Genomic DNA, 18,472 nt, shown 5'->3' on the forward strand with positions numbered 1-18,472 from the left:
GCGCGACCGCTACGGTCGCAGGTTCGAATCCTACCTCGGGCATGGATGAGTGTGATGTCCTTAGGTTAGTTAGGTTTAACTAGTTCTAAGTTCGAGGGGACTAATGACCTCAGACGTTAAGTCCCATAGTGCTCAGAGCTATTTGAACCATTTGTAGCGTCTTGTGCTTCCGATTGTGTATCTGCTGCTTTTGTTCCAGTGAGAACTAACTAAGTTTCATAAAACGCACTGCCAATATTCCCTTGTCTCCGCTCGTCGCGAGGAACGTCTCTGGTTGCCTGCTCTGCTGCCATCAGCCACCTGTCAGTATGGCTATGATGCGTTTCGTAATGATAAAAATTACACTACTGGCCATTAAAATTGCTACACCACGAAGATGACGTGCTACAGACGCGAAATTTAACCGACAGGAAGAAGATGCTGTGATATGCAAAAGATTAGCGATTCAGAGCATTCACACAAGGTTAGCGCCGGTGGCGACACCTACAACGTGCTGACATGAGGAAAGTTTCCAACCGATTTCACATATACAAACAGCAGTTGACCGGCGTTGACTGGTGAAACGTTGTTGTAATGCCACGTGTAAGGAGGAGAAATGCGTACCATCACGTTTTCGACTTTGATAAAGGTCGGATTGTAGCTGCTCGCGTTGGTCGAGATCCAATGACTGTTAGCAAAATATGGAATTGGTGGGTTCAGGAGGGTAATACGGAACTCCGTGCTGGATCCCAACGGCCTCGTATCACTAGCAGTCGAGATGACAGCTATCTTATCCGCATGGCTGTAACGGATCGTGCAGCCATGTCTCGATCCCTGAGTCAACAGATGGGGACGTTTGCAAGACAACAACCATCTGTACGAACAGTTCGACGACGTTTGCAGCAGCATGGACTATCAGCTCGGAGACCATGGCTGCGGTTACCCTTGACGCTGCATCACAGACAGGAGCGCCTGCGATGGTGTACTCAACGACGAACCTGGGTGCACGAATGGCAAAATGTCATTTTTTCGGATGAATCCAGGTTCTGTTTACAGCAACATGACGGTCGCATCCGTGTTTGACGACATCGCGGTGAACGCACATTGGAAGCGTGTATTTGTCATCGCCATGCTGGCGTATCACCCGGCGTGATGGTATGGGGTGCCATTGGTTACACGTCTCGGTCACCTCTTGTTCGCATTGACGGCACTTTGAACAGTGGACGTTACATTTCAGATGTGTTACGACCCGTGGCTGTACCCTTCATTCGATGCCTGCGGAACCCTACATTTCAGCAGGATAATGCACGACCGCATGTTGCAGGTCCTGTACGGGCCTTTCTGGATACAGAAAATGTTCGACTGCTGCCCTGACCAGCACATTCTCCAGATCTCTCACCAATTGAAAACGTCTCGTCAATGATGGCCGAGCAACTGGCTCGTCACAATACGCCAGTCACTACTCTTGATGATATGTGGTATCGTGTTGAAGCTGCATGGACATCCAAGCTCTCAATGCCCAGGCGTACCAAGGCCGTTATTACGGCCAGAGGTGGTTGTTCTGGGTACTGATTTCTCAGGATCTATGCACCGGAATTGCGTGGAAATGTAATCACATGTCAGTTCTAGTATAATATATTTGTCTAATGAATACCCGTTTATCATCTGCATTTCTTCTTGGTGTTGCAGTTTTAATGGCCAGTAGCGTAGATGAAATCTTAAGTATCTCAAATATGGCTCCGTCTCTCATTCCAACGTCTGGAATTTCATTAAAACACTTCAGATGGGATCTCAATATGGTATTAGCCAGGCTATCTATATATGCAGGCAGTTTTTATTGCAACAATTGGCGATCATGTTATAATTTGAATAGCGTGGCCTCAGCTTATTAAAACTTCAACTTTCAGATCAACGAGTGCTTTGGCCCCCAGAGTAAATGATTGTAGCAAATGATGTACTGTTCCGTGTCTGTTTTCAGCACCGCAAAGATTACTTAATAGTCACTGTCTATTGTAACGCTGTCACCGCCACTTATCTCACCCTCTCTCTTCACCTATCTTGGCCAAAATAAGAGTTGCCGTCAACACTATACACCATCACTGTCAATGCACCATATGCGTGCTCGCGTTACTTTCGTGACAGGCGCTCACGGTCCACGTTCTTTCGATATCTTGAAATCGTCCTCCTGTCGTTTTCTGCTTAGATTTCACTGCTGAACCTTCGGTTCGTCTTGTCTTCAGTCTCCAGCTTTCTCGTCGTCTCTCTTTGTTGGAAAGCTTCGAATCAATTTTTCTTCTTGAAATTAATGATTCCTTGCAATAATGATGCACTGATGTGTCTCTGGAAGATTCTCCATTACGTTTACCATGTTCTATAAAGAACTGTTTCCGTCTCCTTGTTCGGTATGATTGTCCCTTCTTGTTTTCATCTGCTAACTGCTGTCTAAACTGGTCTTGAAAAGAAATTTATGCCGAACGTAACTTCAGCGAAGTCGGTATCGATCTTTCTCCGAATACCGACTTTCAACTGTCCGCACATCAGTTTTTTAATTACAAAGTCCTGTCCTACCGGGCCACAGCATTTTCTCTTTACAGATGATGCTTACACAGAGTTTTACATTTGATCGTACGTAGACATACATTTGGAAATAACATTCGTAAACAAGAGCGAAATAAAAATATCCTACTGCATTCGCGGATGTATTGCAATAGTAAATGTAAGATATACACTAGGGACAAAATCTCCGTCACAAAACCAGTTGAAATGGCCGTGAAGTCAGTGACAACATCATTTGCGGGTTTGAAACTGCTTGTCATTGACAAGGCGCGATAATCGCTCCGGTCTTCTCTGTTAGGATTTTTTAGTGCACTGTTCTTACGCTGTGGTCATTATTACTTCCAAACACGATAGCTCCTTTCTGTCATTCGCCCCATCTTCATGAGGACTGGAAATTAGGCTGTATGATAACAACTTCAGTAGAGACACCAGGTAATACACTTAGCAACTCACGGTAGAGTACACTTGATGAAGGGTCACTGAGGAAGACTTCATACAGTGTACCGCCTGACATGATTCGTGTTGCTGCAAGCGTCGCTGGGCAGTGGGCACTAACATAATCTGTGGACGTAGAGGATGTCACTTCAGAATTTGCCACCTCCGTGACGTTATCTAGCCAACCAGTTGCCATAATCTGGGCATACAAGTGTGCGCCTCCCCTGTTCCACGACGGTCTTAGCTTCTGACGATGACAATGGAGGCATTCAAGGAACTTTGCGATTTTATCCGGAAATTTGCCGCGGGAAGTTAATTGAGAGCTTTTTATCCATAGAATTTACTTCTTTGTTGTGTGAAAATCAGTAACAGTTATGTGGGCAGATGATGGTTATTAAAAATGATGAAATGTCTTTTAACCAGAACATAGTACACAAGCAGCTGTGCTGGAGGAGAGGAATGTAACAATGGTTTACCATTAGCGGTTGCTGAAAGGCTGTTCGTGGTGTGAATGGCTTGCTGTTTCTCTGCCTGTATTTTATTTGTTGAAACCATTTCACTGTACGATGGCTGCTCATAAAATTTTGATTATCAATTCGAAAAAAGTCATGGTGCGGCCACGAAACTTAGTGAGGTTTCTCTCATCTACGAATTCACCCTTCAATGCGACACATTTTTCCCAGTGATGGCTGACTTGGTAGAGCCCTTCATTCTAGATATCTGCATTTTGGCTTTTGAGACAACGTTCTACCCGTAAAGCATCTCTTCGGCATTCTGGAAATGCTTCCCACACAAGGTTTCTTCATCCACGGACTATAATACACTCCGTGAGATCCGACGGATAGCCGGATAGCGCCTAGTTCCGGGATGGTTGAACTTCGCTGGTCCCGGTTCGAATCAGCCCGGCGGATTAACGACACGGTCCGGTGTGCTAGTCAGCCTGGATGAGGTTTTTAGGCGGTTTCCCACATCTCAGTAAGTGAATACGGGGTTGGTACTCACGCCCTGCCTCAGATAGACGCTACGCAAACATTTCTCACACACATACATCTATAACTAGATGGCTACTTTCAGATTACACTGAAGTACCGGGCACAGGGTTCATAGGACCACCTTCACACTAATTCCCTATTATTCCACTCTCCAACTGGAGACGGGGGGGGGGGGGGCCCTTCTTTGAACTTTCTCGGTGTACTTCATTAGTGCTAGGATGTTGAAATGCAGTGTAGGCAGTCTATTTGGTGGATATCTCTCTCTCTCTCTTTTTCACTCTAGCCACAGACATATGGGGTACATTGAGTCCGTCCTGGGAGGTGAATGGGTGACATGTGACCAGAGGCAGTCGGCTGCCATGTGCTACAACACACTGTAAATATCGATCTACATTTAAAATTATGCAATTTATCTTCGAATGCGAGCCAGATATCGCATTATAAAACAGACGAGAACATATTTTGTAGCGCTCTCTCCGCGATATCTAGAAACCAGTGTGAAATGATGGTCAGCCGCACTACGACCATCTCAGAGAAGTGACACAGCTGTCTGGTTTCGAGAGCTCATGCTCTTATATGACGACATCCATCCCCCCCAGCCATTTTCGTAACGGGGCTGTGGTATAATGGTCTAATACACTGACTGGTCGTTCTTCGACTCGTGTTTATTTTATTCCTCGCAGTGTTAAACGATTAATTATAAAATGTATGTATTTAAAAAAGTACAATTTGTACACTTGAAATTAATGTATTCTATTTAGTTATGATTACTGTCCTTGAAAGTCAAAAGGCTATAGGCCACCACATTGCAGCACATTGATAAAATTCTCCACGAACCATCACTACTGCTGGTCTTAGATGTTTAGTATCTTTTCATTATCAGCAGCAGCAATGGAAAGTTGGACAAAATATGATACCTCAAAGAATCAGCATGTGTGTAGCGTGTACAGATTGAGCCAGGGCATTATCATGGAGCAAAAGCACCCCCTTGGAAAGGCTATCCATAAAAACATTCTGCATCGCCTTGCCCGATGCTGCCTGCGTCTTCGCCTTTTCTGGTGGTTTCCACTATTTGCTGCGCTCCTCTCTCTCTCGGATTCATAAATCTAGCTCTTCCATGGTGATGTTACATAAGCTGACTCTGAGTAAGAGTATTCACCTCTCTGGACTGAAGCTGTCTACCCAGTCTGTCTGCATACAGAGTAAATTCTGTGTGCAAGTGTGAGGATGAGTTTTAAATGTTTGCGTAGCACGTATCTGAGGCGTAGCACGGGAACCAGCCCGGTATCACTTCTCTTGTGATTCCCAGTTCTGCAACAGTGAGATGTGACACTTTGTTCTCCGTCATTCAGTCTTGTTTGACGACACTGCAAGTGTCTGCGCCACCTAAGTATTGCGTCATACATGGTGCATTGTCGCGCTACATTACCGCACGATAATACAAGTTACCAATGGTCTCCCAGCCGCGTGCTAGGGTGCGGTAGCGCGGGGGTTTCAGTGTGAATGTAGTTAAAACTTTATACATACCCCTCGTACTTTGTATTTTTTAAAGAGAATCAAAAAATTGCCTGCAGAAGCTGTCAGTTCATCTAAATGCCTAGGAATTACAATTGCGGATTATTTAAACTGGAACGACTACGTAGATACTGTTGTGGGGAAGGCAAACTGCGTTTTACTGGCAGAACACTTACATCTACATTTACACCTACATGGTTACTCTGCAATTCACACTTAAGTGCCTGGCAGAGGGTCCTTCGAATCACTTTCATACTACTTCTCTACCATTCCACTCTCGAATGGCGCGTGGGAAAAAGGAACACTTAAATCTTTCCGTTCGAGCTATGGTTTCTCTTATTTTATTATGATGATCATTTCTCCTTACGTAGGTGGGTGTAAACAAAATATTTTCGCATTCGGAAGAGAAAGTTGGTGATTGAAATTTCGTAAAGAGATCTCGCCGCAAAGAAAACCACATTTGTTTCAGTGACTGCCATCCCAACTCGCGTATCATATGAGTGACACTCTCGCCACTATTGCGTGATAACACGAAACGAGCTGCCCTTCTTTGCTCTTTTTCGATGTCCTCCGGCCATCCCACCTGGTAAAGATCCCACACCGCGCAGCAATATTCCAGCAGAGGACGGACAAGTGTAGTGCAGGCTGTCTCTTTAGTGGGTTTGTCGCATCTTCTAAGTGTTCTGTCAACAAAGCGCAGTCTTTGTTTCGCCCTCCCCACAATATTATCTATGTGGTCTTTCTAATTTAAGTTGCTCGTAATTATAATTCCTAGGTATTTAGTTGAATTGACAGCCCTTGGATTTGTGCGATTTATCTATACCCAAAATATATCAGATTTCCTTTAGTACCCATGTGGATGATCTCGCACTTTTCTTTGTTTAGTGCCAATTACCACTTTTCGCACCATGCAGAAATTCTCTCTAGATTATTTTGTAATTGGAATTGATCGTATGATGATTTTACTAGACGGTAAATTACTGCGTCATCTGCAAACAATCTAAGGGGGCTTCTCAGATTATCGCCTAGATCATTTATATACATCAGGAACAGCAGAGGGCCTATGACACTACCTTGCGGAAGCCAGATACCACTTCTGTTCTACTCGATGATTTACCGTCTATCACTACGAACTGTGACCTCTCTGAGAAGAAATCACGAATCCAGTCACACAACTGAGACGATACTCCATACGCACGCAGTTTGATTAATAGTCGCTTGTGAGGAACTGTATCAAAAGCCTTCTGGAAATCTAGGAATATGGAATCGATCTGAGATCCCTTGTCGACAGCACTCATTACTTCATGGGAATAAAGAGTCAGATGTGTTGCACAAGAACGGTATTTTCTGAATCCGTGTTGGTTATGTATCAATAGTCCGCCCCCAGTAGCTGAGTGGTCAGCGTGACAGACTGTCAATCCAAAGGGCCCGGGTCCGATTCCCGGCTGGGTCGGAGATTTTCTCCGCTCAGGGACTGGGTGTTGTGTCGTCCTAATCATCATCATTTCATCCCCATCGACGCGCAGGTCGCCGAAGTGGCGTCGAATCGAAAGACCTGCACCAGGCGAACGGTCTACCCGACGGGAGGCCCTAGCCACACGACATTTCATTTCATGTATCAATAAGTTATTTCTTCATGGTGATTCATAATGTTCGAGTACACTTAGAAGATGCTACAGATCTACCAAAGAGGCCGTCTATACTATGCTCGTCCACCTGTGCGGCATGGGGTACTCACCAGATAGAATGCACGGAAGATACCGAAAAGTCCAAAGAAGAGCAGCGTGTTTTGTATTATTGTGAAATAGGGAAAGGAGTATCACCTATATGATAAGTGAGTTGGGGTGGCAATCATTAAAACAAAGGCGTTTGTCATTGCGGCGAGATCTTTTCACTCTCTCTTTTGAATGCGAAAATGTTTTACTGTCGCCAGTCTACATAGGGAGAAATTTTTGTCGTGATAAAACAAGAGAAATCAGAGCTCGCGTGGAAGGATTTAAGTGTTCATTTTTCCTAATCTCTGTTAAGAAAGTAGAATGGTAAATTAGTTCCTCGATCCACCTCCAGAGTACTTCTGCTCTGCCGGGCACGTAAGTGTGAATTGCAGAGTGGTCGTGTAAACGTAAATGAGAATGGTAGCACTTGGTCCGCTGATAAGCCACGCCTGAATGACGCTAAAGACGCATTTGAAATCAGTATTTTTTATTCAGGAAACATAACATAGCATAGTTACCTTATCGAGCAGAAACATAGCATTGTTACCTTATCGAGCAGCGGAATGGGACTGAATATTACTCGCGCTAACAATAAAAAATTAATCAAAAACTGAACGACAATTTGTTCTTATTTCTTCTTTAGCATCATTGTATTTAATAAAATGTAGCTGTCGTTATCGTTTGCAGGTAGCTCCGCCCTTTGATGAGATGATGTTCATCGTCAAGTGGAAGAACCGTGTGGTGAACGCTTCCGACCTCTTCAAACCTCTGATTACTGAAGAAGGACTCTGTTACTCATTCAATATGCTGGACGCCGAGGACTTCTTCACCGAGGAAACGTAAGATACTTTCAGACACCTGCATGCTGTTTCACGGCATTTCTTTTGGCTTCGAAAAACATATGAGTATATTTACGTGATGTTTCATTATTTTCCTTTAAATACAGATGAAGCCTTATATTACTATATTCCGGTACATTTTAAAAGTGCAGTTGGCAGCCGGCCAGGGTGGCCGAGCGGTCCTAGGCTCTACAGTTTGGAACCGCGCGACCACTACGGCCGCAGGTTCGAATCCTGCCTCGGGCATGGATGTGTGTGATGTCCTTAGGTTAGTTAGGTTCTAGGGGACTGATGACCTCAGAAGTTAAGTCCCATAGTGCTCAGAGCCATTTGAACCATTTTTTTGCAGTTGGCACCGAGGGGGTTGCCGAACTGGGGGCAGGGGGTTATTAGAGGGAACCTTTGCCGTTTTATTTACGAACATGTCAATGTTGCACCCTCCCCCTCACATCCACATGCCACAGAAGGGTGCGAAAAACTGTTTTGATCGGTCCCTAATGATTCCACCCTCCATAGCAGAGAAAACATTTCGTTTGCTACAATCCAAAAGGACGAGATCACGTTCAGTATGGTTGCACCTGGACGATTTACTTAGAGAAGGGTTGAATCGTCCAGCGTCCAGAGGAGGGGGGGGGGGGGGGTTCAGCAGTGTCAAAGATTGTCGGGGACGTTGCACATTATACGGTAAACTATCGTTTTTGATGGCGAAACGTACGAAAATGAATGTTCCAATGGAAAGGATCATTTTATTGACACCCTTTATGACACCACTTGAGACCTCCTCTTGCCGATTCTGCGCAGCTGTCTGTCCCAAATGTTTTCCTCGTTACCCACCTGAAACTCGTCTGATTGCAACACTGTGCATCACGGTTCCAACTTCCATCACAGCGGAGTCAGAAAAGGGGTGAGATGTGAGTAAGGGGAGGTGTGATGATCTTCCCACAGTGCGACACGTCCATGGTAGCGTTGGGTAGAATTGTGGTGAAATTTTGTGCCATTGTGACACCATTAACCCACCTTCCACCTCACATGAACTCTGGCCTTGTTGTCGCCTCTGTCGACACCTTCTTGCTTGAGGCATCGCCGAGCCCGTGGGTGACGTCGCACAGTACCACGCTTCCGCACCATTACAGAGAAAGGTAGGAGGCAATTTTGAGCCAAATTTCAGACTTCTGCGTCGCAACAGCAGAAGATGACAGGCTTTCAAACAACTGTATTACTTTAATTTTGTTGCACAATGTACAGGGTTATTACAAATGATTGAAGCGATTTCACAGCTCTACAATAACTTTATTATTTGAGATATTTTCACAATTCTTTGCACACACATACAAAAACTCAAAAAGTTTTTTTAGGCATTCACAAATGTTCGATATGTGCCCCTTTAGTGATTCGGCAGACATCAAGCCGATAATCAAGTCCCTCCCACACTCGGCGCAGCATGTCCCCATCAATGAGTTCGAAAGCATCGTTGATGCGACCTCGCAGTTCTGGCACGTTTCTTGGTAGAGGAGGTTTAAACACTGAATCTTTCACATAACCCCACAGAAAGAAATCGCATGGGGTTAAGTTGGGAGAGCGTGGAGGCCATGACATGAATTGCTGATCATGATCTCCACCACGACCGATCCATCGGTTTTCCAATCTCCTATTTAAGAAATGCCGAACATCATGATCGAAGTGCGGTGGAGCACCATCCTGTTGAAAGATGAAGTCGGCGCTGTCGGTCTCCAGTTGTGGCATGAGCCAATTTTCCAGCATGTCCAGATACACGTGTCCTATATCGTTTTTTTCGCAGAAGAAAAAGGGGCCGTAAACTTTAAACCGTGAGATTGCACAAAACACGTGAACTTTTGGTGAATTGCGAATTTGCTGCACGAATGCGTGAGGATTCTTTACCGCCCAGATTCGCACATTGTGTCTGTTCACTTCACCATTAAGAAAAAATGTTGCTTCATCACTGAAAACAAGTTTCGCACTGAACGCATCCTCTTCCATGAGCTGTTGCAACCGCGCCGAAAATTCAAAGCGTTTGACTTTGTCATCGGGTGTCAGGGCTTGTAGCAATTGTAAACGGTAAGGCTTCTGCTTTAGCCTTTTCCGTAAGATTTTCCAAACCGTCGGCTGTGGTACGTTTAGCTCCCTGCTTGCTTTATTCGTCGACTTCCGCGGGCTACGCGTGAAACTTGCCCGCACGCGTTCAACCTTTTCTTCGCTCACTGCAGGCCGACCCGTTGATTTCCCCTTACAGAGGCATCCAGAAGCTTTAAAGTGCGCATACCATCGCCGAATGGAGTTAGCAGTTGGTGGATCTTTGTTGAACTTCGTCCTGAAGTGTCGTTGCACTGTTATGACTGACTGATGTGAGTGCATTTCAAGCACGACATACGCTTTCTCGGCTCCTGTCGCCATTTTGTCTGACTGCGCTCTCGAGCGCTCTGGCGGCAGAAACCTGAAGTGCGGCTTCAGCCGAACAAAACTTTATGAGTTTTTCTACGTATCTGTAGTGTATCGTGACCATATGTCAATGAATGGAGCTACAGTGAATTTATGAAATCGCTTCAATCATTTGTAATAGCCCTGTATACTACCTGTTTCAGCTCTGGTCTGTCACGAAGCGTCAAGTGTGTATCTAGGTTCGTTTGAGCAGTTACCAGACAGCGCCAGGCAACAGGCTGTTCTGCGCATGCGGAGCTACGATGACGTAGGCAGCCCGTGCTTGGTGCTTGCTCTGCTCATACGCTTTTCGTCTAATTTCTGGTGGAATTTCGTGGTGGGGCATCACATGACCTTGTGCAGCCCTGCGGCATGTTATTAAGAGAACATACAGAGTTGTACTTAGAGCAATTGTTTTATTATATCCCACCCAAACAAAGGATGCAAATAAGGAAGCAGTTCTTAGCAAAATATCATTTCAAAATTAGACTCCACAGCTCGCAGTACCATAACATTTTGCTATGGGGTGAATTTGACAGATTGTTTTTTAAATTCGTACTCTGCAATATTGTTATGTAGCATTTCCAACAGGTTTACATCTACACAGCACTACTAAAAGCTAGTAGGATTGAATACAAATTTCTTGGGGAAAAACAGTTTCTTGTGCAGCTTACACCGGCATAAAGGACAATAAATTTCACGACTATTTCAAAATGTGCAAAAAATTAACAAGGTTGTCTGTGAGGCAAAGAAACTGTACAACTTACAGTTTATATTCTACTCCAGGATTAAATATGTAGCCATGTGCGGAGTTAAAACGAAAAACACGGTATGCTGCCAGTCTACAATTTACCATAGAATGTCATTCTATAAATTTAAGACGTGAACAGAAATTTAAGAAATAACTTCAGGCCTAGAGGACGTACTAGACAAGTGCCTTGTGATCGAAAAACACTTTCACAGAAGGCAGATTTGTAAAATTCTGCTACAGCTGTCATTATGTTTGAAACAAAATATTTAGCTTAAAACTACTGACCAAATTTGCCTACTTAGTTAGTTTCAAGTAAATATTTACGTATGTTCGTACGTATATAGCATTAAGAGATCTTACAGTGTCATAAAAGGGACAGGACATCAGAGACTACTCCAGCCAGCATGGGAATTTCATAAACCACAGTAATATGCTTCATTCCGCTCTAATTGCACATTTCTATGTCCAGATGCACTCTGAAATACCTGATATTCAGCTTTTGATGTGGTTTTCGTGATACCAATTTTCTCGGAGGTCCAGTACTGTATTTTCATGTTTGGTTCTTTATTATGGTATAATGTCATTCGTCCCAGAAAATGAAAATTTGCACTTGAAATTGAACGAAGTTGAAAGTAGCCAATAGTGCGGAATGAAACACTTCGTTCCTAATGAACCAACTGCCTCAGCAGAAAAAAATTAATAGAAGCAAATTTCTCTACAAAACAGACAGAAATGTCTTCATTAAGACATTAATGGTTGATAACTAATCACATGGAAATAAGATAAAATCAGAAAATTTAAACTACTAACTTATTTTGGTCTTTCATGGTTATGAGAATGTATATTAATTGATGGCTCCCGGCCACAGAAATCTATTTTAATTTCATTTGACGTGGGAGCTGTAAACGAAGGGAGCAGCAGTATTTCGAAGACACGAAACATATAAACGGGTCACGTGAGGAAGGATCCCTCCCCATTATAACTCAGCTTGCTCTGCGCATGCGCGAATCTGGCAGCTTGAGCGCGCCAGAAAATTTTTTCCGGGTAGCATCTGGCTACTTGCTGCTACTGCTCATACAGCAAACAGCCACGCTTCAAGTAGCCAGAAGCAGGAGGAAGGCACTGCTCAAACGCAACTGCTCATACGAACCTTCTGTCTCATGTGGATGATTGATGAGGATAGCTAGACATGTTTGTTGTGTGCAGCATCCAGCGCCAGGAGGGGAACCTGCAGTATGGGTACCCGGCGCACAGCTGGACGCTGGAGGACGGATATACAGCCGACTCCGGATATGACACGTATCCAGAGCGGGCACTGGGCGCCGGCGCGCGTAACGGCATGTTCGTGCTCCTCAGGGCCTTTTCCTACGACCTGGACTACATCTGCAGGGGCCCCGTGCAGGGGTTCAAGGTAAGATTCCGACCTGCGGGCTTCCACAAGTAAGTACTAAAGCGATGAGTGTGCTGTTGCGCTACGTGTGTTTTGTTTTCGATCAACATAATGTTCAACATCAGTAAAGACAATGTAGACACATAGGGAATGAGTGAGGGAGGAGACGCTATTGGCAAGGTCCTTGTGCAGGTGATTTTCGATTGCCTTCCTCCGACCTGTTACGAAGTGTCAAGTGCGTATATGTCTCATGTGGATGACTGATGAGTGCTTGTATGGTGTAGGGTTGTGTTGTTACAGACGAAGGGAGGAAAGAGGGTGATTTTAACTCTGCTGCGAAGTGTGCACTGATTTGAAATTCCGGCGCAGATTGAAACGGACCAGGACTCGAACTGGGACGTTTGCTTTTACGTACAACTGTTCTATCGACTGATCTACCCAATTATGACTCACATAGGTAGCAAAAGAGGTACCGCCGGAAGTGGAGCTGTGAGGGCGAGTCGCAGAGCGTGCTTGGATGCTCAGTCAGTTGAACGTCCCAGGTTCGAATCCCAGTCTGCCACACAGTTTTAACCTGCCATGAAATTCCACAAATTACACTACTGGCCATTAAAATTGCTACACCAAGAAGAAATGCAGGTGATAAAAAGGTATTAATTGGACAAATATATTATACTAGAACTGACATGTGATTACATTTTCACTCAATTTCGGTGCATAGATCCTGAGAAATCAGTACCCAGAACAACCACCTTGATACGCCTGGGCATTGAGTCAAACAGAGCTTGGATGGCGTGTACAGGTACAGCTGCCCATGTAGCTTCAAAATGATACCACAGTTCATCAAGAGTAGTGACTGGCGTATTGCGACGAGCCAATTGCTCGGCCACCATTGACCAGACGTTTTCAAATGGTGAGAGATCTGGAAAATGTGCTGGCCAGGGCAGCAGTCGAACATTTTCTGTATCCAGAAAGGCCTGTACAGGACCTGCAACATGCGGTCGTGCATTATCCTGCTGAAATGAAGGGTTTCGCAGGGATCGAATTAAGGGTAGAGCCACGGTTCGTAATGCATCTGAAATGTAACGTCCACTGTTCAAAGTGCCGTCAACGCGGAAGAGGTGACCGAGACGTGTAACCAATGGCACCCCATACCATCACGCCGGGTGATACGCCAGTATGGCGATGACAAATACACGCTTCCAATGTGCGTTCACCGCGATGACGCCAAACACGGATGCGACCATCATGATGCGGTAAACAGAACCTGGATTCATCCGAAAAAATGTCGTTTTGCCATTCGTGCACCCAGGTTCGTCGTTGAGTACACCATCGTAAGCGCTCCTGTCTGTGATGCAGCGTCAAGGGTAAGCGCAGCCATGGTCTCCGAGTTGATAGTCCATGCTGCTGTAAACGTCGTCGAACTGTTCGTGCAGATAGTTGTTGTCTTGCAAACGTCCCCATCTGTTGACTCAGGGATCGAGACGTGGCTGCACGATCCGTTACAGCCATGCGGATAAGATGCCTGTCATCTGGACTGCTAGTGATACGAGGCCGTTGGGATCCAGCACGGCGATCCGTATTACCCTCCTGAACCCACAGATTCCATATTCTGCTAACAGTCATTGGATCTCGACCGATGCGAGTAGCGATGTCGCGATACGATAAACCGCAATCGCGATAGGCTACAACCCGACCTTTATCAAAGTCGGAAACGTGATGGTACGCATTTCTCCTCCGTACAGGAGGCATCACAACAACGTTTCACCAAGCAACGCCGGTCAACTGCTGTTTGTGTGTGAGAAATCGGTTGGAAGCTTTCCTCATGTCAGAACGTTGAAGGTGTCGCCACCGGCGCCAACCTTGTTTGAATGCTCTGAAAAGCTAATTATTTGCATATCATAGCATTTTCTTCCTGCCGGTTAAATTTCGCACCTGTAGCACGTCATCTTCGTGGTGTAGCAATTTTAATGGCCAGTAGTGTGTATATACAATCAGCTACTTGACATCCACGTCTGGGTATATGCCTCACGATCTTGATCTTATCTTGCCACTCAGAATGCAGCAGAGGATTCCTCAGTCCATCTACGTCGTCGACTCCAGTCTCACTGCATACGATTGTTGAGCCAGTGCTGTCAACCTATGAGCGTAGAAAGGTGTACTTACTGTTCTTCTGCTGGGGACAGGTGCTGCTGCACAACCCGGCGGAGGTCCCGCGCGTCAGCCTGCAGTACCTGCGCGCGCCGCTCAGCCAGGAGGTGGTGGTGGCCGTCAAGCCCAACATGATGACCACCAGCGACGGGCTGCGCTCTTACTCGCCGCACCGCCGCCAGTGCTACTTCCCGTACGAGCGCCACCTGCGCTACTTCAAGGTCTACACCCAGCAGAACTGCGAGCTCGAGTGCCTCACCAACTTCACACTCAACCGCTGCTCCTGCGTGTCCTTCCACATGCCACGTGAGTCATACGCACACCAGCATGCACTACAGTCGACAGCTGCACAATCCATTTACATGTAAGAGCATAAGTTTGGTAGGCATTTGTTGCCGTTGTCATTCATAATAAAATCTTTTTACTAGGGAACCTCCCCATCGCATCCCCCTCAGATTTAGTTATAAGTTGGCACAGTGGATAGGCTTTGAAAAACTGAACACAGATCAATCGAGAAAACAGGAAGAAGTTGTGTGGAACTATGAAAAAAATAAGCAAAATATACAAACTGAGTAGTCCATGCGAATGATAAGCAACATCAAGGACAGTGTGAGCGCAGGGGCGCCGTGCGCCGTGGTCCCGTGATAAGCGTGAGCAGATTGAAAGGTGGCTACACTGAGCCACAGCGCCAGAGATTGCGCCAAAGAGTATTATTCAGCCGCCTCCACAGGCAGTTCTTGTTCAGATGTAGTGGAGAGTTCTTGTCGAGATGTCGTAGTGGAGAGTTCTTGTTCAGATGTAGTGGAGAGTGCTTGTCGTGAAGTCGGAGTGGAGAGTTGTTGTTGAGATGTTGTAGTAAGGAGTGCTTGTTCCATGTATTATGCAGTTTTGATGGGCTAGATAGCAGATGTTGTTCGAAATGGAGATATTGTAACGATCAGAGTGGTTTTCGTCAATATATATATGAAGGTAAAAAAATTCCGTTTTCTTTTTATTACTTCAATGTCTTAAATAATGTGTCATTACAGGTTCAGTCAACAAAGCATCTGGCTGGTGTTCTGTATTAGAGTGTAATTCTATTTTTTTAATTACTTCAATATAAATGGTACTTGAAATTTCTTGTCTTATTGGAGAAGAACCGTGCCAGATGTGTACGTTGAGTCACACTTCCACACACAGAACATTTATACTTGTGGTTTGGTTTCGTACGTTTTATAGTTGCTGGGGACTTATTTAATTGTGCTAACAGAAATTTTCTTTCATTCTTTGTTGTTATTTTACCTTCATATATACACTCCTGGAAATTGAAATAAGAACACCATGAATTCATTGTCCCAGGAAGGGGAAACTTTATTGACACATTCCTGGGGTCAGATACATCACATGATCACACTGACAGAACCACAGGCACATAGACACAGGCAACAGAGCATGCACAATGTCGGCACTAGTACAGTGTATATACACCTTTCGCAGCAATGCAGGCTGCTATTCTCCCATGGAGACGATCGTAGAGATGCTGGATGTAGTCCTGTGGAACGGCTTGCCATGCCATTTCCACCTGGCGCCTCAGTTGGACCAGCGTTCGTGCTGGACGTGCAGACCGCGTGAGACGACGCTTCATCCAGTCCCAAACATGCTCAATGGGGGACAGATACGGAGATCTTGCTGGCCAGGGTAGTTGACTTACACCTTCTAGAGCACGTTGGGTGGCACGGGATACATGCGGACGTGCATTGTCCTGTTGGAACAGCAAGTTCCCTTGCCGGTCTAGGAATGGTAGAACGATGGGTTCGATGACGGTTTGGATGTACCGTGCACTATTCAGTGTCCCCTCGACGATCACCAGTGGTGTACGGCCAGTGTAGGAGATCGCTCCCCACACCATGATGCCGGGTGTTGGCCCTGTGTGCCTCGGTCGTATGCAGTCCTGATTGTGGCGCTCACCTGCACGGCGCCAAACACGCATACGACCATCATTGGCACCAAGGCAGAAGCGACTCTCATCGCTGAAGACGACACGTCTCCATTCGTCCCTCCATTCACGCCTGTCGCGACACCACTGGAGGCGGGCTGCACGATGTTGGGGCGTGAGCGGAAGACGGCCTAACGGTGTGCGGGACCGTAGCCCAGCTTCATGGAGACGGTTACGAATGGTCCTCGCGGATACCCCAGGAGCAACAGTGTCCCTAATTTGCTGGGAAGTGGCGGTGCGGTCCCCTAAGGCACTGCGTAGGATCCTACGGTCTTGGCGTGGATCCGTGCGTCGCTGCAGTCCGGTCCCAGGTCGACGGGCACGTGCACCTTCCGCCGACCACTGGCGACAACATCGATGTACTGTGGAGACCTCACGCCCCACGTGTTGAGCAATTCGGCGGTACGTCCACCCGGCCTCCCGCATGCCCACTATACGCCCTCGCTCAAAGTCCGTCAACTGCACATACGGTTCACGTCCACGCTGTCGCGGCATGCTACCAGTGTTAAAGACTGCGATGGAGCTCCGTATGCCACGGCAAACTGGCTGACACTGACGGCGGCGGTGCACAAATGCTGCGCAGCTAGCGCCATTCGACGGCCAACACCGCGGTTCCTGGTGTGTCCGCTGTGCCGTGCGTGTGATCATTGCTTGTACAGCCCTCTCGCAGTGTCCGGAGCAAGTATGGTGGGTCTGACACACCGGTGTCAATGTGTTCTTTTTTCCATTTCCAGGAGTGTATATTGACGAAAACCACTCTGATCGTTACAATATCTCCATTTCGAACAACATCTGCTATCTAGCCCATCAAAACTGCATAATACATGGAACAAGCACTCCTTACTACAACATCTCAACAACAACTCTCCACTCCGACTTCACGACAAGCACTCTCCACTACATCTGAACAAGAACTCTCCACTACGACATCTCGACAAGAACTCTCCACTACATCTGAACAAGAACTGCCTGTGGAGGCGGCTGAATAATACTCTTTGGCGCAATCTCTGGCGCTGTGGCTCAGTGTAGCCACCTTTCAAGATGCGGAACGAGAGGTCCTTGGTTCAAGTCTTCTCTCGAGTGAAAAGTTAACTATCTTTATTTTCGCAAAGTTATGATCTGTCCGTTCGCTCATTGACGTCTCTGTTCACTGTAATAAGTTTAGTGTCTGTGTTTTGCGACCGCACCGCAAAACCGTGCGATTAGTGGACGAAATGACGTGCCTCTCCAATTTGATCGCACGGTCGTAGGTCAACCGATTCCTCCACAGGATAACACGTCTGATATATTCTATACAACACTGGTAACGGAATGTGCGTCACTTGACAGGAATATGTTGTCGACCCACCTAACTTGTACACTTGGCGAATGGGTAAAAGATTCTTCTACTTTGCCCGATTTAGGTTTTCTTGTGGATGTGATAATCATCCCCAAAAAAGTGATGAAAACATAAGAGTTTCTCACTGCAACAAATGAATGAAACAGTTTCAAAGTCGCGCAGTTTTCCCTATGCTCTGTCAAAACATATGTTTTTAACGTTTTCAAATTTTTTTCGTGTGTAGACCGTCAAATCCTGCATATGTCCAAGCAAATCTGAACATGTCATGGAATTTTGGAGAGCGAAGTTGATCATGTGTGAGTGCCTGAACTTTGATAAATGACACACGTTCACGTAAACAATACTGTTCTGTGTACCTGTGCAGCTTCGCAAAATCATAGAATCTTTTCAGAAAGTATT

The 18,472-nt window shown here is 45.8% G+C and overlaps 1 protein-coding gene across 1 annotated transcript in view; it reads left to right on the top strand.

Moving 5' to 3' along the window:
• The window catches only part of LOC126145344 (pickpocket protein 28-like), a 105,585-nt gene that overhangs the window by 51,297 nt on the left and 35,816 nt on the right, over positions 1 to 18,472 (top strand). Inside the window, exons 5-7 of the mRNA XM_049915551.1 lie at positions 7,880 to 8,031; positions 12,425 to 12,629; positions 14,795 to 15,065. Of these exons, the coding sequence (XP_049771508.1) occupies positions 7,880 to 8,031; positions 12,425 to 12,629; positions 14,795 to 15,065 (628 nt within the window). The remainder of the gene's footprint in view (positions 1 to 7,879; positions 8,032 to 12,424; positions 12,630 to 14,794; positions 15,066 to 18,472) is intronic.

Source organism: Schistocerca cancellata, chromosome 2 (assembly GCF_023864275.1).
Source record: "Schistocerca cancellata isolate TAMUIC-IGC-003103 chromosome 2, iqSchCanc2.1, whole genome shotgun sequence".
In the NCBI taxonomy this organism is placed as follows: Eukaryota; Metazoa; Arthropoda; class Insecta; order Orthoptera; family Acrididae; genus Schistocerca; species Schistocerca cancellata.